Below are 21,451 nucleotides of genomic sequence, written 5' to 3'. Positions count from 1 at the left end.
TATCTATCTATCTATCTATCTATCTATCTATCTATCTATCTATCTATCTATCTATCTATCTATCTATCTATCTATCTTTTTTTTTTTTTGGATGGGGAAAATACTTTATGTATTCCAGGATATATTCCGTGGATATGTCGGACTCGAGTAAACCCATACCGACTAAAAACCTCCTCGTCATCTGGCCCCAGTTTTCCTCGCTGGCCCGCCGTTAGGCATTACTACGCGAGGGGAGGATCATAGCAGTTCGCTAGTTCGTCTGTTTTAAAGAAAACTGCGACATTCGAATAGCCTTCTATCTTTAATTAATATTTTTTCTTTGCCTTTCTATGATGCCCAGCTTATTGAGGATATCAAACGCAAACGTATCAGTGGCATCCCACGCAGTTTTTGAAGAAAGCATAGCTTTAATTATACTCTCTGGTTGGATTCTCTGTTGGAGAACAGTTTCCAAAGTTTCTCTAGACCTGTGGAAGCGAGGGCACTTAAAGAATGCGTGTTCCGCATCTTCATTTTCTCCTGGACAGGATGGGCATTCTGGAGAACCATCATGACCAAAGCGATGAAGGTGCGCCCGGAAACACCCATGTCCCGAAAGCATCTGCGTCAGGTAGTAGTTAACTTCACCATGGTTCGGCTTCAGCTAGACATCTATTTGAGGTATAAGACGGTTTGTCCACCTGCCAGTTGTTGCCGAGTCCCATTGCATTTACCATCAATGCATGCTATATTGTCGCTCCTCTTTTCTGAGTTCATTTTTGTTCAGGTTAGTTGTTTTACTCCGTTGATACAATATCTTTTTTTTCTGGCCAGTTCCATGAAGGGTAACACACCAGCTGTAACACAAATTGCTTCTCCAGAAACCGTGCGGAAAGCGCTGGCAATTTTCAAAGCACTTCCTCGATAAACCGACGAGAGTTTTCTTTGCATGTCATGGGTTTTTAGTGCATCGCCCAGACTGGAATCCCATAAGTTAATACTGACGTGACAACAGAAGACAGTAACACCCTCCTGCTCTGTTTTGGACCTCCCACATTAGGCATTAATCGTGACAGGGCTATCCTCACTTTAGTTGCTTTAGTGCAGACATGTTCCACTTGTTGTTTAAAATTAAGTCGACTATCAATCATCACCCCCAAATATCGTATGTAGGGCTGTGTCGTTATTTCCTGTTCTCCGAGTGACAGCGTAATGGTTTCTAATTTCCTTTTCCTTGTAATAAGCACTGCCTCCGTCTTGTGTCTTGCCAGCTCCCGGTGGACTGAATTCATCCATTCACTAATTTTTGGAAAGGAGTTGTTAAAAATATACTTAATTTCCTCAAGATGTTCCGCTACGATAACTACGGCCACATCATCCGCATATGCCACCAAACTGGCATCCGATGGCAGTTTCAACCTCAGCAGGCCATTATACATAACATTCCATAGGATGGGTCCTAGTACCGAGCCCTGAGGTACACCCCCCGCAACGTTGTATTGTTGTGGTCCTGCTTTTGTGTCGTACATCAGTATTCTTTCTGTGAAATAGCTTGCTACCATTCGTTGTAGGAATAATGGAACATCCAACTCATCAAGAGCATGCAAAATGCAATCCCAATTAGCGGAGTTAAAGGCATTTTTAATGTCCAACGTGGCCACTAGACAGTATTTTGTCTTTCCTCCCTTCCTCGCAATGGCATCCCTAGCTTTTTGTACTACAATACCAACAGCATCTAGCGTTGAACGGCCTTTCCGGAAACCGAACTGGTTGTCAGTCAACTGGAGATCCATCTTCTGTTCAGTCATTTGGTGGATAATTTTTTCCAATATTTTCCCGGCTGTGTCCAGCATACATAATGGGCGGTAAGATGATGGGTCTTCCGGCGGCTTCTTCCCTTTAGGAATGAGAACCAGCCTCTGTTGCTTCCATCTTCCTGAAAAACTCCCTCTCTAAAACATGCATTATAGACATCCAAGAATAGTTCCGGTGCCTCCTTTATGGCTGTCTTCAAGGCATTGTTAGGTATTCCATCTAAGCCCGGGGCTTTGTTATTTTTAATTCTGTCACAGGCTTCCCTCAATTGAGTTTTCGTGACTGGTGGGACATCGATAGTCTCATATTGTTTTGTACAATTAGTGTTCCTATTTTGTTTAGGAAACAGACAAACAACAATCTTTTTCAATAGTTGTGTCATGTGGGCGAAGGCATTGATTGTCCTTTCAAATGTAGCAAGACCGATTTATATGGCCGGCCCCATGGATCCTTTTCCACCTCGTTGATAAGCTCCAGCCAGCATTTTCTTTTACTGACTTTAATAGCCTTGTTGAGTTCTAGGCGAGTCTTCTTATACACTGCTTTCAGTTCCAAGTAATTTGCTTTCTTCCAGGCATGTTGTGATGCTCTTCTCGCTTTAAGACATTCTTTTCGAAGAGCATCTATATTTGCATTCCACCAGTGAACTGATGATCCCTTGTCCACATAATGTTTACGGGGCATACTCGCATCACAAGCTTTTACTAATCTTCTTGTTAATTCCTCTGCATTCTTTTCAGTGCTTTGAACGGCCAATGGTTCACGGTTTAGGGCCACCATGAAAGCATTTGAGTCAAAGGACTTTGCTTTCCATCCGACAGCATTGGTCCGTGTCAGCATACACCCAGAGCTAAAGTCAGTGGTCACTTCCCAGAGTAGCGCATTGTGGTCGCTTGCCGTTTAGAAGTACATAACTTTCCATGAAAGGTTTCCTTTTACCAGGCAGCAGCTTACAAATGTGAGGTCCACTATTGAGTTCGCTTCTCGTCTTACAAATGTAGGTTTATCTCCGTTATTCAACAGGGCTACATCTAATATTGCCATAGCTTCTAGTAGCGCGTTCCCTCTTGCATTGGTTTTTTTTACTGCCCCAGTCTACAGCCCAGGCATTAAAATCTCCAGCTATGGCCACAGGAAAGTACTGCTTCGCACTCTGGGTCAGTCGATCAAGGAAGTTTACATATTCATCAAAGGAAAGGCTGGGCGGAGCATAAAAACTATAAAAATATATATCCTCTACTTTTGTTGCTACAAAACATGCCTCTGTATTTATAACATTTTGGAAAGGCAGCTTGCTACAGGACCAGATGGCTGCTCCTGCAGTTCTATCCATTTCCCACGGCTGTGTATTCAAATGTTTATAAGGTTCTGATACTATTGCCAAATTTACTTTCAGTTCACGCACAGTCTGCATAAGCAGATCATGTGCCGCCTCGCAGTGATTGAGATTTACCTGTAGAATCTTCATACTTGGGTTTTTTTCCTTTAATACTCAGCACCGCGTTTTTATAAACTTGACATCTTGCAGTACCAGCTGCATGAGCACAATTATCCACGTGGTTTGTTTCAATGCATAAAACACAACGGGCCTCGTTCTTGCACTCTGCAATTTTGTGACCATCTTTTCCGCATCTAATGCAAAGTTTTGATCTGTCTATGGGACTCTTGCATTGTATTGCAAGGTGACCATAATGCCAGCATTTAAAACATTTATTTGGCTTCTTTGCTGACACAATTCTGCAGTTGACCAATCCAATTTTAATTTTGCCATGTTCACCCATTATCGTTTTTGCAATAGGAGCCGCCAGGGTTATCGATGCAACCTGTGTGCCTCGATACGCTTTACGAAGCAATTTTATGTCATCGATTGTTATTTTAGAGTCATCTCCGGCCGCTTTTTGTAAGGCTGTTAGAATGTCCTCTTTCGTTGTGACATCATCTAAATCTCTTATTTCAAGGTCCTCTTGTGGTCCTTTACATATGACCGTTGCCTCGTCTTTAAGGATTTCCGAAATGGTTTTCTGTAATCCTTGGCCTCCGTCAGCGTTATTTTTGTTAATAATTATTAGCAGATCGCCAGTAGCTGTCCTGCGGATCTTTTCAACCGTGGAGCATACTTGTTCATCCGGAACTTCTTTCTTCACTCTGCAAAGAATGTCTGCATATTTCTCCTTGTCTTTGGGACGAAAAATTAGGACATTTGTTCTTAGTCTTCCCACGTTCCTTATCATTTTCTGAAGCGGACGGTTATTTTTCTGTTCCATACTTTGATTCTGCTTCCTTTTTTTTACCTTGACTCGTTGCCATCCAGTTTCTGTCTCAGTGTTTGAATGTTCTTCATCTTTGCTCATTGTTGGGGAAGGCAGAGTTGTTTGTACTTCCTCTCTCCTCTTCTTAGTTCCAGTCTTTGGCGGCGTTCGGTCTTTTCGCTTGACAGGCCGAGGCAGAATGTCTACAGCAAACTCGCTATCTGCATCGGCTCCGGTATCTATGGCCGATAATTCTTCTATATTCCGTGTCCTTATCTCTAGTGGCAGGAATTGTGTTTCTGGCAGCTGACTTAGAGGCTGCTTCGCCTCTTTACCTGTTTCCAATGCCTTTACTTTAAGAAAAGCATTGGCGATTTTTGTTATCTTTGTCTTGATCTCTTTGTGGACATTCGATTTTGGCTTAACGAATTCCAAAAGTCCATCAATGAGTTGCCCAAGTTGTTCCCAGGCGTTGATCCTCGCCTGATCAGTAGTAGCATTCAGTGATGCCTGGCAGTTGTTATCATCCTTTTCTCTATCTCCACTTTTTCTGTTTACGTTAGTTATCATGTTGGTCCCTCGAGAGCCACGGGAAATACAAGGTCAACCTCAGCAGAGCCCTGGTTGCTGAAGCAAGGCCACTAATATTTACTTGGGGTTGGACCTAGGCCCCAGGGCGAACCGTTCGCGACGCCATATCCCCCCGGCGCCATTCAGTCCTCGGCACGGTATCTAGCACCTTGACTTGGGGTGTTTGGTCCACTAGAAGCCATACCACTCCATTTTTAGTCCTCTGAGAAGTATCCTAACTTATCTACAGAGGCTTTCCTCTGACCATTCTAACTTTAGCCAGCAAAGGTGAAGATGGAGTCTCCGCGTGTCCGACATGCGTAGCGCTACCAGGTTAATCGTACTCAGCTTTGGCATCCAAGTAATCTGGACCTGTGATTAAACACAGCCTCAGCTTTTCCTTTGGCCCGCCGACATACCCTTTGTCTCCATCTCCCACAGTGCTGTTGCCCATCCCCCACAACGTGGACGCACTGGTACCTATCTAAAACTTAGGGCCTAGACCAGGGTCAGAGTGGATTTTAGGGGATCTATCTATCTATCTATCCATCCATCCATCCATCCATCTATCTATCTATCTATATCTATCTATCTATCTAGATTTTTATACATACATCGAATCATCTATCAGTCAATGTAGTTCTCTCCTTTCTGTTCATCTTTTACGCGTTACATATTTCAAAATATGTGTGCATAGTATATGTACGTACAACTTAAGTGATGTATGTGATGTATGTTCATACGGGTGTGTGTGTGTGTGTGTGTGTGTGTGTGTGTGTGTGTGTGTGTGTGTGTGTGTGTGTTTCGCGCCGTTCAGCTCTGGAAGACTTTTCATTTAGGCAGCGGAGTTAGCATTGCAATCATAGTATCTTTTCTATCATATCAACAACGTTTTAATGTTTTTCGCCGGCAGAATCATTTGTTTCGACTTTCGCTATTAGTATTATTATCATTATTATATTATTATTATATTATTATTTTTATTATTATTATTATTATTGATATCATAATTTGAATTTTTATTATCGATTGAATATTGTTGAGACTATTTATCATTAACGTTGCCTGTTGACATCTGACCATTTTTTTCACCTATTTAATTAAATTTAATTAACTAATTAGGTTAAATTAATTAATTAATTAAATTTAATTAATTCACGTCGTTTAATTTAGTCTATTTAGTTTTTAATCGATTTATGATAATTAATAAGAGTGCTTGAGTTTATTTAATTTTTTTTGAAATTTTAAGGAAAAAAATAGACGATTTTTATTACCGAATTTATTATAAAAAATTATTATTGTTATTGTTATCATTACCGATGTCTTTATTGTTATTGTTATTATTGTTATGTTGTTATTGTTATTATGTTGATCATGATTACGTGAGAGTCTTTGAAATAAAAATCATTCCTATTGTAGATAGATACATATGTGTGTTTATGTGTTGTTTGTAAATACATGTGTGTGTGTGTGTGTGTGTATGTGTGTGTGTGTGTGTATGTGTGTATGTGTGTGTGGTTTTGTTATTTGATTAGTTGTCGATTTACTTCACAGTATAATAAATAGAAATAATTTGTTACTAAATGTTAACAACGAAGTAATTACTATCTGTTATCATAAAATCAAAAGTAATGTGTGTGTGTGTGTGTGTGTGTGTGTGTGTGTGTGTGTGTGTGTGTGTGTGTGTGTGTGTGTGTGTGTGTGTGTCTGTCTGTCTGTCCGTGTTTGTTTACGTATGTGTAGAGAATAACCATTACCGATACGGGGAGTTATGCACGGTACAAATAATTTGTGAATAAATTAGTTGATATCTAGTAAATAATATAATTTGTATAAAATAATTTATTTTGTAAAAAAATAATTTGTCGATAATATAGTATGATTTGTGAAAAACATGAATAAAATTATCGATAATGATCAGTGAGTCTTGTGATAATTCGAAGATGCCAGCACGATCAAAATTTTTTTTTGGAGTAATTTTAAGTAAATAATATCAACGTGATGTAGAAATAAAGCGAAAACCATACGAAATTAATGTAAAGTTAATATAAGAATGTGAAAATCCCAAGTGAATTATTATTATTAGTAGTAGTATTATTATCTTAATGACGATGACTTTTAAAGAATGAATTGATTTGTATAGCATGAACTTGAAACTTATCTTGATAACTTCTAATTGTAAAGAGTTTTGAAGTAAAATTGTTAATTAATCAATGGTGGAAAATCTAAAAAAAGAGTACAAGTGAATGAGTCATTCATTTAATTATAAATAAAAAAAAATATTGATGGTATGTATTCATTGCGTTCCTTGCGTTTCTGTGACAATTTCAAAAATGACCTCAACAATTAGCATTCATGTGCGTGTGTGTGTGCAAAAAATACACGTTAACTGTTGTTTACATGCTTGTACGTGCGCAATACTACTACACATACAATCACTAATTATTCATTTAATTAGTTATTGATTGATTGGTTGGTTGATTGATTGGTTGGTTGATTGATTGGTTGGTTGGTTGATTGATTGATTGATTGATTGATTGATTGATTGATTGATTGATTGATTGATTGATTGATTGAAATAAAGACAAAGACGACGACGACGACAGTTTTAAAAAGTACAAACACGAGAATATGATTAAAAAATAATTTTAAAAGTTAATTTATCCATCATATAAGTCCAAAAAATGATGTGAACTTTCCAACAACAACAACAGCAGCAACAACAGTTAAATCAAAGATTCTCTTATTGATTCTCGATTTCTTAACGTAAACATGGATGTACCAGTGATATTTACACACACTCGAAGATATGGAGTATGTATGTATGAATGGGTCGGGATACAAGTGTACGAAAATCTGTATCATGTTTGTATACGTGTTTGTGCATGTGGATAGATACATATGGATTGTGTGTAGGAGTGTGTGTGAGTGTACGTGTGAATATAGGTGGTATGTGTGTATATATGTGTGTGAATGTGTACATGACAGTGTGTGCGTGTTGTATATGTGCGTGCGTGTGTGTGGTGTGTGAGTATATATATACGTGTATGTGAGATTATGTGTGGGCATGCTAAATTTATTACCGAGTTTCAATTTCTAATTTTGCCATCTTGGCACGCTTCGCACATGTGAGCTGCAGACGGTGATCGTGACAATTGTTAATGTTTTGTTGCTGTTACGTTGCTAATGTGTTAATGTTATGTTGTTAATTTAGTTGCTGTTGCCGTTGTTGTTGATGTTTTACTGTTAATTTAGTAGTTGTTGATGATGTTGCGTGGAATGTTGTTACTGTCGTGCTGCACTTCTCATGTTTCATCATTGTTGATATGTTTTGTCGTTGTACGATTTTGCCATGTTCATAATGAGTGACGAGGTTGAATGTTCAGTGCGGATTGCATATCATGGTGTCGACTCGTTTCATGAGATTAATGTTTAAATATTTCTAAAAAATAGTGTTCACGCTTTGAAATGTGCAACGTGCGTTTCAACTTCTTACTCTCCTAACAGCACGGCCACCACACCATCAACTACTCACCTTGAAATTCATTCAAGTTCATCCTCATATCCATTCTCACCTTCATTCCTCTGACACCTGCTTGAATCTTGCTGGCTGCCCTGTCCAGTTCATCATCAGTTTGACCTTTCACTTTTGACGGACCTTCAACTGACCGACTTCTTTTCATCATTTTCACGTCCTTGCGAGCTTTCATTCCGCGAATGCCTGCTTGGATTTTGGTGGCTGCGGTGTCTCGGTCGAAATTGTTGGTACTGTTGTGGAGTTCAGATATCGGTCTGGGACTCTGCTGCTGGTCGTGTCTGTGACTGACTGATTCAATTTTGACGGATCTTCTTGTCTGCATGCCTCGAATTCCAGCCTGAATTTTCGTAGCGGCTCGGTTCATTTGTTCATCATCCAATTTGTTGACTGGACGTCTCGTGGTTGAGTTGCCCGTGCTTCCGCCAGCGTTCTCTTCATTTTCCTGTCTCGAATGATTCCCGTCCAAAGAGTGATGTTGCTTTCTTTTGAAATCTTTCCTGGCTTTCATGCCTCTGAGACCGGCTTGAATTTTTGTGGCCGCCAAATCCTTGTCGTTGAATTTGTTAGAGCCGTGGGAATGTTTCTTGACGCGTTTTTCGTTTTCTCTGTCTTTGTGATCGTCATGGTCTGTTTTGTTGTGTTTCATCTGCTGTCTCACCATCATCCCCTTCACTCCTGCTTGAATTTTTGTCGCTGCTCTCTCGCGTTCTTCTTTCGTGTCATCATCGCCATCGTCGTCATTTGCATTGTGTGGATGTCGCTGTCGCTTGTTGGACGTCAGCGTCCTCCTCACCTTCATCCCTCTCACTCCCGCCTGAATCTTCGTGGCAGCCAGGTCCAAATCGTCCACAAATAACTTTGAGTAATCATCCCTGGCGCTCTTCAGGGCATCTTCCTGGTGGTCGATGGTCTTCGACGATCTCAGCTTCACCTCCTTCCTCACATTCATCCCCTTCACACCGGCTTGAATTTTAGTGGCGGAATCGTTCAACACTTTCATCCGGCTGTTCGATTCATCATCTTCGTCATCGTTGTCGGAGTTTCGTTTCGTTTTTGTTTTGTTGTCGTAAAAATGTTTCTCCTTCAAGTGCCTCCTCGTCTGCATGCCTCTGATCCCCGCTTGGATCTTTGTTGCGTTCATGTTTTTGCGTCTGTACTCGTCATCATCATTGTCAGCCTCATGATCGTCGTCACCATTGTTACTCTCAACGTCGCCATCTTTATCAGGCTGATTCTTTTTTTGAGCGTTGTTCATATTGTTCGTATTGTTCATGTTCTTCATGTTCTTCCTGGTGAACATGCCTCTGGCACCCGCTTGAATGCGAGTAGCCGCTTTGTTTTTGCGCATTTTCATTTCCTCATCTTCGTCATCATCTTCTCTGACGTCATGTTTATTTTTACGACGCTCATCATTATGAACGCTACGTTGACTTCTGTACGATTTGCCCCCCTCATCAACATCGTTGTCGTCGTCGTTGCGATCATCGTTGTGGGCGTTTGCGGACGATCTGGACTTTGATTGGTTGTTTGCTTTCCCGTCACGTGATTTGTGTTCCTCATTCGACTTCCGTTGTTGATTGAGTTGCTTCCTCGTGTTCATGCCTCTGATGCCCGCTTGAATTTTTGTGGCTGCTGCTGACGTTCGCTCGTTGCCTGCAAATCAATGAGTGGTTGGTTGGTTGATTGGTTTTTTGATTGGTTAGTTGATTGGTTGGTTGACTGGTTATTTAATTGGTTGGTTGATTGGTTATTTAATTGGTTGGTTGATTGGTTGATTGATTTGTGCGTTAGTAGTTTTATTGCAGGGTCAATTGATTTATTTGTTATTAGTCAATAAATTTGTTTAAATTTTGTTTTGTTGATCGAACGATTTGTTGATTTTTTTTATTTAATAATTAAATCTTATCGGCTAATCAACGAATAACAATGGGGAACGTTGAACATCTTTTTAATGCATTAGAACAGGAATAGTTAATGTTGCGCGTTCAGTGTTGTAACCATTGTTGTTGTTGCACTTGTCGTTGTTGTTATTGTTGTTGCTGTTGTTGCTATTGGTGTTGCTGCTGCTGCTGTTGTTGCTGTTGTTTTTGTTGTTACTGTACTGCATTGTCGCTAATGTCATAACTAATGTTGTTGTCATAATTTATATTACGAATATATATTTTTGTGTACTAACTACTACTACCACTACTACTACTACTACTACTACTACTACTACTACTACTACTACTACTACTACTATTACTACTACTATTACTACTACTACTACTACTACTACTATTACTACTACTACTACTACTGTTACTACTACTACTACTACTATTGCTACTACTACTGCTAATACTACTACTGCTACTACTACTACTGCTACTACTATTACTGCTGCTGCTGCTACCACGGCTACTACTACAACTACTGCTACTACTACTTCCACTACTACTACTACAACTAGTAGTAGTGGTAGTAACAGTAATAGTAGTAGCAGTAGTAGTAGTAGTAGTAGCAGCAGTAGTATTTTTGTTTTTTATAGTTGTTTTTTGTTTAATTAAATGCCTAATAAAGTGCGTGGGAATTGATTGCACGGAGAAAACAATATTGCTCATACCGTCAGTTTTTTTGTGGTTTGTTTTGTATCTTTCGTTTTGTTTATGTTTTTTGTTTACGTTTTACATGTTTGAGAAAATGTTTGCCCTTTGTTTTTTTTACATGTTTGTTTGTTTTTGAGAAAATGTATGTACGTGTGTGTGTACGTATTTGTGTAAATGTTTATCTGTATGTATGAGTTTGTATGTATGGGTTTGTAAGTATGAGTTTGTATGCTTGTATGTACCGCATTTTATGTATATCGATGTTTATAACTATATTTTTGTGTAATAGAGTTATTTTCCTATGCATTATAGAAGTTTATAGATGCTTAATGTCTATACAAACAAAAGTTGATGGCAAATGGCATGCTTGTGTCGCATGTTTATTGAGGTATTTGTGTTTAGATTTAAACATGGTTGCTTGATATGTTGGTTGATTGATTGGTTGACTGGTTGGTTGATTGGTTGGTTGGCTGGTTGGATAGTTGATTGGTTTGATAGTTGATTGGCTAGTTGATAATGTGGTAGGGTTGGTTGGTTAAATGGTTGTTTGATTGATTGGATGGTTGATTGGTTGATATTTTGGTGGGTTGGTTGATTGTTTGGATGGTTGATTGGATAGTTAACTGGTTGTTAGACTGGTAGGTATGATGTATGGTAATGAAATTTGAACGTGATGTATCAGTGTATGTATGTTTATGAATTTTAAATTCTTCCGACGCAACGAACTTTCAGAATAAATAATTTTCAAAAAATCAAACAGGACCGTCTGGCTTTACCTTCCCGAAACTCTAGTGCCACCGTTCACGTTTCTCCATTTATTTTAATTTTTCACACTTCAAATTTTTCAAAATTTCAAAATAAAATTTTTGCCGAAAATTGCGGAAAAATCATCTATAAATAATTTGTTAGTTGTATGACGAGTCGAAGCCAAGTTATCTTTTTATTTTCTGGGTGTGATCAGAGGAATGTTTCACCATGAAAAAAATTTCATTTTTTGAATTTTTTTCCAATCCAAATGACATGAATAATTAAAAAAATTCAACAGCGTTCTCTGACGTATAGGTTGGCTGCTTGTGTGTACGTGTGCGTACGTCTGATGTGTCAGTATTTGTACGCTTGTATAAAGCGATAAGTGGGTTCTTGCACGCTTGTATTATGTATTGTATCATGCTGATGTATGGATATTTGTATGCATGTATTCGTACAAGTTGTATTTGTTGATTTGTATATGTATATGTATTAGTATTTGTATATGTATGAATTGTAGAAATTCATAAGCATTGACTCTTCTGATATTATCCGAATGCTTAGAAATAATCCAAATGTGACTAAGTGCATATGTAGGAAATAGTCAATTTGAGCGGGTTTGCTCTGCTGGTTCCTTACTACAAAGTTGTGCACTGTTTTTGCATTATATTCAGTTATTGTTCAGTGTTGTTGTTGTTTTTGTTGTTGTTGTGTTGTTTTTGTTGTTGTTGTGTTGTTTTTGTTGTTGTGTTGTTGCTGTGCTATTGTTGTTGCTGTGTTGTTCCATGTAGTTGAAACGTGTTATTACTCAGTTGTTGTTATGTTTTGTTGTTGTGTTGTGATAGCTTGTTGTTGTTGCGTTGGGATAGCTTGTAGATGATGTACGCATTGGAAACCGCAGGCTGGAAATCGTACGTCAGGGTACATCAAAGTAACCGCATCGTAGTTGTGGTAGTAGTAGTTAGTACACACACACACACATACCAACGTACATAAATACATACATACATCTTACCTGTAATGTCCTTGCGATGCTCATCTTGTTTGAGTTTTGCCTGCAGATACAGTTGTATACACGTGAGTATGTATAAATAGATATGTATAATTGTATACATGCGTATGTATGTTTGTGCGCATGTAGGGAAGTATGTGTGTGTATGTATGTATGTATGTATGTATGTATGTATGTATGTATGTATGTATGTATGTATGTATGTATGTATGTATGTATGTATGTATGTATGTATGCATGTATGTATGTATGTATGTATGTATGAATGAATGTATGTATGTATGCAAGCATGCATGTATATAAGACCCTTCGTTGATTAACTAGCTATTGATTGGCTATAATCAATGTCAGGTTCTGCTATCTTCTATGTTATTGGGTCACGCACAGAAAGGCTATTTAAAGCCCCATCAAGTATACAAAAAGAATTACATTTTTGAAGCAGAACAGAGATATATTCTTTATTGCAGTTTTTATCTAAAATGTTTTCTGATATTAAGATAATTTTATTAGTAAGTTCTTTTAAAAACAGACGGGTATTGTTGTCGGTTGGTTCAAATGTTTCGATGCATGTTGGTTTAAAAATTTTAGTGTCATTGAGAGTAGCAAACTTAGACATTTTTTGGTCTTATGCTTTAAAAGCCGCGGTACCTGCCTCGACCGCTGTAAAAGAGATGTATTTTTCGACCACCGTCTAGAGGAACGTCACATCCCAGGCAAGCGAACGTCTCATAGCCCATGGAGAAATTGTGTGTCCATCAAGTCTAAAGTTCCCATCCGCGATCAGGCCTACCGCTTCCTTCATCACCGGTAGGGCAGCTTTCTGGAAGCAGCGAACCAGGAAATCATTCATCGCTGAATGTCTTGCCCGGCGTCCAGAGCTAAGACGGCATAATAGCCCAATGGTGGATCAAACTTTGCTCCGCAGTGACAAACATACTCGGTAACAACTGGCAAACCCAATCTCAACCCCAAACTCACTCGGATGACTGAATCATCTAGCCTTGTGCCACAAGAGGTGTTTGGCACCGTCCTCAACCACGCTGACCCAAGCTCGCTTTTAACTGCCAAAACTCTGGCTTTGTTCAGCGCCGAACTATTTTGGCCAAACCTCTTCAACCGAGATCTTGAGGTAGGGTTCATGCCAGCTATTTTGCAAACATGACTGCAAATCAACAGCGTCTTCATGCGTGGCACGTCAACTATCAAAAACTTGGACTCTCTGGTTGTTCAAGTAATTTTTATCCTTGGGCAGCATTGAGTTTTGTAGGGAAACCATGGCGGCGGCAGAAGCTAACAAATTAACATTTTAGGGCCTGGAGACGTTCTGAGAAGATGAATTAGACGAGGCAGGTAGGCAGCTTGCAGCATAAGGATCAGTGCGTCGTGTTTGGAAATCAATTATTAATACAAACGACGCAAAATGAATCCAAGCTTTGCAGGTTTATCCAGAAAAACTGTCTTCAATGCAAAAACACATGCATGTTTTTGCTCACTTGGATGCTTGTTTTGTATGTTTGTATTTACGTATGCATGTTTAGATATGTATAGGATTATGTGTTTATATTTATCTTACATTTGTATCAAAATCGTTGAAATATAAAAATTATCTGAACGTGCTTTATCTAATAGAGTGAAATGAAGCAGAAAATAAGATAAAAACGAGTGAATAAACGAATGATAGTATTAATTAAAGGGTGCGTAGACGAAGCCCAGCCAAAACATGAACGACATTAACAAGCTTAAATAAGCAATGAAATTTAGAATAAACATAATAACAATAAACATAAAAATAATAATAAATATAATAATAATAAACATAATAATAATAAACATAAAACAGGAGGATAAAAAGGCATGCAATCGAATGAACAACTATGGGAGCATCAGAGCAATACAAGCAAACTCAAATAAATGCATTCCAGATATTACGTAAACTAAAATCAATGGTAACTATCATGTATATTCTATATAAAATAATATATAAACGAGTAAACTATCACATATGATTCACAGTGCATATAAACATGCATATGTTGTTGGCTAGGGAGTTAGCTCAAACGGTAGAAGAGCTACACGTCTTGCATTGCTATAATCGCGCGGTGACCTGGTTCGACTGCAATCTCTGTGTGCTGCGTGTAGTGTAACGTCACATGGGCGGTTTTGTGACAGAAAATTTCAATTGTAACTAAGGGAGTAAGAAATGAAGGCAGCTTTGCGCTCATTGTCAGAGCAACATTATAAAAGATAAATGTATGTGTGTCTGTTGGTGTTGTGTGTGTGTGTGTGTGTAATGTATGTGGTTATGTGGTTATGTGTGTGTGTGTGTTTGTATGTGGTTATGTATGTGTGTGTGTGAGTGATGTATCTGTGCCTCTGTATGCATCATGTTGAAGCATTCGTATCAATAATTTTAGAACTATGCTATCACACTGATAACTGATCCATGCATGCACTTTCCTGCTAGTATATGAACATGCAATAAGTAAAAATAATCGAAAGGTAAGTAAACATCTCTGCGATCCCTGTTCCTTTCACTCTGCTGTTATTTTTCTTATTTATAACAATTAACTAAACAACTTGTTGAGTTTTTGAGCGAGTTTTTGAATTTTGTACCTCAGGTTGTTCAGAAGATATTTGCTGTTCCAGTATTTTTGGTTGTTCTGATATGTTTTGGTCCGGTATTTTTTGTTGTTCTGGTATTTTTTGTTGAATTGGATTAGGATTGACGTCAACATCTACTTTGACCAGTGAGTTCTTGCTTGCGGCCGCTTTCTTCTTCAGCATTCTCCCTTTGAAGCCAGCTTGTATGAGGTTTGCAGCTTTCTTCACTTCAGGATCTTCCAAATCAATGTCAACGACTTCCTCTTCCGGTTGTGGAGCTGCCATCTTCGCTTTGTTGTCAACATCACTTTTGTTGTTGTTGTTGTTGCTAATAAGTGGTGGCGTCGATGTTGTTGATGTGATATTATTCAATGTTGTTGAAGCCGTTGATGTTGTTGACATCATATTTGTTGTTGTCGCCGCTGTCGAAACGGACGCAGTTGACGCCGCAGTAATATTAATATTTGCGTTAGTAGTAGCAGCAGCAATGCTAGCGTTAGTAGCAGGATTATTAGAAATAATTGTAGTAGCTGTTGTGGCAGCTGTTGTGGCCGCGTTATTACTGGCGATGGAATGAACACTACCCTCCATGCTACAGTTTGAAGTAGTGGCTGTTGCAGTAACTACAGCTTTAATATGAGTGGTACTACTACCGGTAGTAATAACGTTAGTATTAGATGAAGCTAAGGACGAGAATGATGTAGCAGAAGCTAGATGGGAAGGAATGAACGTTGTTGTTGTTTCTGCTGCTGCTGCTGTTGTTATTACGCTTGTTGATGTTGTTGCTGTTGCTGAATTGTTCTGTTCAACAGCCGTTAATTTTGTTGCGTCAACATTTGTTGAAGCCTCTGAAGTTTTCAATGCAGCTTCACGAGCGCTCTCTGAAACGTTCATGACGTCATTTGTTATCGTTGAAGTTGTCATTTTGTTGTCGAGGACGTTGTTGTTGTTGCTGTTGATGATGTTGTTGTTGTTGATAATGTTGTTGTTGTTGATGCTGTTGATGTTGTCGTTGTTGTTGATGTTACCATCATTGTTCTCGTTAATAGAAATTTTATTTGGCGCTGATGACATCATTTTTTCGTTGTCGTCATCATTAATTAAATGTTGTTTACCCTCAACGTCATCATGCATCTTACTCTTATCATTGCCATAATCATTTTCATTATCATCGCCACCATCATTAAAATCCTTAATTGGATCTCTGCTGTTGTCATCCTTGCCCACTTGCTATTTTAGTGATGTGTTCGGTTGGTTTTTGTATTTGGTTATGCGATTGATTGAACGATTGAAAGGTTGATTGAGTGATTGAAAAGTTGATTGAATGATTGAAAGATTGATTGAAAGATTGACATATTGATAGAATAATTGAAAAATTGATTGAAAGATTGATTGGATGATTGAAAGATTGATTGAGTGATTAAAAGATTGAATGCATGATTGATAAATTGATGAAATGATTGAAAAATTGATTGGATGATTGAAGATTGATTGGAGGATTGAAAGATTGATTGAATGATTGACAAATTGATATAGATAATAAGAGATAATAATATAATAATCTTAATCATTTCAGATTCCACTAACAATCAAACTGAATTAAATTTTGCATGAAATCACCGGTCCCGATAACGAAATTTGTCAAACAAGTTTAGTAAGAAGCACAAAATAATGTCACAAAGTCCGTAGCTAATTTTTGGTTTTTAGGCTGCTCTGCTGCGAGGTTTCGCCATTGGCAAGTGGAGTTTTGTATGCAGAATCAGTTAGCAATAAATAATAATATTAATAATAAGAGTAATAATAATAATAATAATAATAATAATGATAAAAGTAATAATAATAATAGTTATAGCAATACAAATAATAATTGCAATAATCGTAATCGTAATAGCGGTAATGTTTAACCGATATTTTGAAAGTGAAAGGAGTTGAAAATTGAAATTGAAATATAATTGATCATAATAATAATTAATTGTTATTGTTAATTGTTACAATTAATTATGATTATATTATAGGTGAGTAATATTTTGATTACCTATCTAATCGATTAATAATTACTTTGTGGATTCAAACACAAAAATAAAATCATAAAGCCTCATACGAAATATTATTAATAATAATATTAATAATTGTGAAATAATAATAATAATAATTGTGAAATATTAATAATATTTTACATATTTCTATATAAATATTGTTAAATAATAACCTTGCCAGGACTCATCGTCTTTCTTTCCCTATATGATTGAGTGGGTAAATGATGAAATAAAAGAAGGGAGAAGAAAGAAATAAAAAAGGAAGGCGTGAATGAGTGAATTAACGAATGAGTGAATGAAAGAATGATACAATAAGTGAGTGAGTGGGTGAGTGAGTGATGATTGAGTTTTATTTTCTAATTTATTAATTTGTTCAACCATTGATCCATATATACACGCAATAATTAATTTCACTCACTCCTTCATTCACTCACTCACTCACTCACTCACTCACTCACTCACTCACTCACTCACTCACTCACTCACTCACTCACTCACTCACTCACTCACTCACTCACTCACTCACTCACTCACTCACTCACTCACTCACTCACTCACTCACTCACTCACTCACTCACTCACTCACTCACTCACTCACTCACTCACTCACTCACTCACTCACTCACTCACTCACTCACTCACTCACTCACTCACTCACTCACTTACTCACCCACTCACTCACTCGCTCACTCACTCACTCACTCACTCACTCACTAATTCATTCATTCAATCATTCATTCAATCATTCATTCATTCAATAATTCATTCAATCATTCATTCAATCATTCATTCAATCATTCATTCAATCATTCATTCAATCATTCATTCATTTTTTTATTCATCCATCCATTCATGCATACGCCATTTATTTATCATTTCGTTGTTTTTCATTTCTTTTATTTCTTTATATATATTTATCCCAAGCAAACATTAAATACCCGATGAATCATTGAATTGTCGCTTTACATATTTCTACTTGAATTCATTCAATTCCTTATCCCTCCATCTATCATGTTATTCATTTAATCAATCATTCATTCACTCATTCATCCATTAGTTACTCAATTCATTCAATCAATCATTTATTCATTCATTAGTTCGTTCGTTCTTTCATTCGTTCTTTCGTTCGTTCGTTCGTTTCTTAATTAATCAAATAATTCATTCGTTCATTCTGCAATTTATCCACTCATCCATCTATTCACCCATCCATCCATCCATCCATCCATCCATCCTCTCACTTCCGGCAAATGTATCCTCTCACTCCCGCCTGTATCTTAGTAGCGGCCATGTCCTTTCTTTTTCCGTCGTTATCATAACCGTCACCGTGGCCGCCATGTTGATGACGTTGATGATGGTTATCGTTGTACTTCCGGTTGGTCCTGCTGACGTCATCGTCGTTATCTTCAAAGGACTTCCGGCCCGGATCGACACCTGATTCTTAACGTGTGAAAAATAGATAGTTTGGAGAATTAAGGATGAGGATGATGACGATGATGATGAAAGAAATGATGATGATGGTGATGAAGATGAAGACGACGACGATGAAGTAGATAGTTGTGATGGTGACGTAGCGATGATAACAATTTGTAATGATAGCAATTCCAACAGAACGATCATTCTTGCAATAATGATCGTTATATAACTTCAAAAAGACGATGACGTCATTTGTGAGTTGCAGCCCCAAGCCCATCACCACCACCATCATAATCATTAATAATAATAATATAAATAAAAATAATATGGTTATTATTATTATTATCATAATTATTATTATTATAGAGAAATATAATGTTAATAGATAAAAAAGAAAAAAAAAAATAATAACAATAATAATAACAATAGCGATTACTATTATCATCATTATCATTTACCGATCCTAGTCAGCTCTTGTTGATGATCGCCATCAACGCCACTACCACCGTTATTCACTTTATCACCATCACCACCACCACCACCACAAATAACAACATCATTATCAGGACCGACACTGGCATCATCATCATCGTCGCAGCCGCCCCCGGGTCTCTCGGTGCTACTTTTGGCCTTTTTCCGTTTCCGACTCGAGCAAATTCCCATGCTTTTAAAATTGATGGTCGTTTACTTGGAAGGGTGGTGGTGACGATGATGATGATGGTGATGGTGGTAGAAGTGATGATGATGAAAAAGGGAAGAAGAAGAAAATGATGATGATGGTATGATGACTATAAATGTTATGATGACGATGACGATGATGATGGTGGAAATGATGATGATGAAAAATGGAAGATGATGATGATGAAAAGGGGATGATAATGATGATGATGGTGATGACTATAAATGTGATGATGGCGATGATGATGATGATGATGATGGTGTGATGAAAAAAATGATGATGATAGAAATGATTATGGTGATGATAAAGTCAAATATAACAACATGATGACGAAGTTTAAAATGCACATGACATGATTATGACTACGATGATGATGATGACGTCAATGATGGTGATGAGGATGATGATGAAAGTGATGACGATACCAACAGTGAGTGATGTCAACGATGATGACGTCAGCGATGATGATGACGTAATTATGGCGGTGACAAATGCACTGCCCTTAGGAATGTGCAAATATAGATTGGGTGTAACCTAAGTTAGGAATGTCCAATACTTCCTGTTACACGCACAGCAAGACATACAAACCCATTTCACATACACAGGAACAATCGACCAATGAATGTTAGGGTTAGGGCAGCGAAATAATTTTTTAAAAATTATTTAAAAGTCATTTAAATAAATTTCTATCAACGACTTATTAGTGATTGAATTATTTTTATTTTTTTTTAAGTTTAATAATTTTAAAACGATAAAAGTCTTATTTAAAAAATACCATATTAAATTACATTAAGATATTGCATGATTTCACAGTAAATTTGTATCGAATTAAATTATAATCAAGCTACATTACAATACAACACGCTACGCTATTAGCTTCAGTTACAATACATTACAACACAACAAGTTACGTTATTAACTTCAATTACAATACATTACAATACAACACGTTATTAACTTCAATTACGTGAAAAATTTCAAAAGTTAAAATCTCCAGAGCCACCGAAATGAACGTGTCATACATTTCTTCCCCGTTCCCAGCGTGCATTTCTTCCTTGTGCACACTGTATTGCATACATCGGTAGTGCACATTCTGCACGCCATAGGTGCATAGGTATGCATGTATGTATGCATGCATGCATGCATTTAAGTATGTATGCATGTATGTATGTATCCATGCATGTATGTACGTATGTATGGATGGATAGATGGATGTATGTATGGATGTACTGAGCGTATGAAGGAGAATATTTATTTGATTGCATATATATATATATTTCCGTCATCATAAGTATTATTTTTTGGCTAGTTTTTACGCAGGACGCCCTTCCTTACGCAACCACAGTTATGAGCGGTGGGACTAGCCTTTGATGATTCAACATCACTCACAAGGCAGTGAGGGTCAGTTTAATGTCATAAGCAGGACAATTGTATAGACATGTGTTAAGAAGGGATGAAAGGGACGGGATTAGGCGAGCGTTGTAGTTCGAGGTTGAAGGAGTGGTAGGAAGGGGTCGTCCGCGATTGGGATGGAGAGAGCAGATGGAGAAGGTCAGGGTGAAAGCGGGGTTGCGTGATACTGAGGCGAGTGACAGATGTGGATGGCGTCGAGGGGTATTTCGGTTTCATCATAGGTAGCCAAACGGCAACTCCCGATCTCGGGGAAAATGTCGTCTAAACGTGTGTTGTTTGTTGTTGTTATATATATATATATATATTTATTTATTTATTTGTTTTTATTTATTTATTTTTCATTAAAGAGGACCAAATAAGTTTAAAATAAACTTGGGGAGAGGCCACCCTTAACTAAGTCACATAAATAAATATAAAAGTTCAAAAGTTAGAAATTAAGAAAATCCATTTCAGCGATCAAATGCATTCAAATACTATATCAAAATTTTATAAAAATGTTAACTAGAATGAAATACATTCAGATAATACTTATGAAGTAGTCAAATAATCACAATAAGAGCGGACAGACGAAAGCACACACGCACCACACACACACACACACACACACACACACACACCCATTCATATTTAAACAACAGCTATATATTAATGTATATAAATCGTTAGATGGTGGTTTCGGGGTGAAGTAAGTAAAGCTGAGATCGCACTCTTTTTTTGAAGAGTTGCTTGTTTGTTATGTTATGAATGGCATGGGGCACAAATATTTTCCAAATTTTAGGGCCAGTTGTTTTTAAACTTGTAGAGATGAGTT

General features: G+C 37.5%; 3 protein-coding genes across 3 annotated transcripts; all 3 read right to left on the bottom strand.

Moving 5' to 3' along the window:
- Positions 1–2,806: 2,806 nt before the first annotated feature.
- Positions 2,807–4,613, bottom strand: HELRODRAFT_172418 (hypothetical protein; the record flags this gene model as incomplete). The annotated part of the gene is made up of 2 exons (XM_009019073.1): positions 2,807–3,247; positions 4,086–4,613. 2 exons carry the CDS (start codon positions 4,611–4,613, stop codon positions 2,807–2,809), a joined length of 969 nt encoding a protein of 322 aa, XP_009017321.1.
- A 3,686-nt stretch (positions 4,614–8,299) lies between these two features.
- Positions 8,300–9,787, bottom strand: HELRODRAFT_126953 (hypothetical protein; the record flags this gene model as incomplete). The annotated part of the gene is made up of 3 exons (XM_009019072.1): positions 8,300–8,361; positions 8,437–8,505; positions 9,577–9,787. Coding segments are annotated over 3 exons (342 nt in total), but the record flags the coding sequence as incomplete, so codon positions are not given.
- A 3,557-nt stretch (positions 9,788–13,344) lies between these two features.
- Positions 13,345–16,176, bottom strand: HELRODRAFT_172416 (hypothetical protein; the record flags this gene model as incomplete). The annotated part of the gene is made up of 2 exons (XM_009019071.1): positions 13,345–13,677; positions 15,112–16,176. 2 exons carry the CDS (start codon positions 16,174–16,176, stop codon positions 13,345–13,347), a joined length of 1,398 nt encoding a protein of 465 aa, XP_009017319.1.
- Positions 16,177–21,451: the final 5,275 nt, after the last annotated feature.

Source organism: Helobdella robusta (genome assembly GCF_000326865.2).
Source record: "Helobdella robusta unplaced genomic scaffold HELROscaffold_23, whole genome shotgun sequence".
In the NCBI taxonomy this organism is placed as follows: Eukaryota; Metazoa; Annelida; class Clitellata; order Rhynchobdellida; family Glossiphoniidae; genus Helobdella; species Helobdella robusta.
This window is presented reverse-complemented; position numbering and strand designations above follow the sequence as displayed.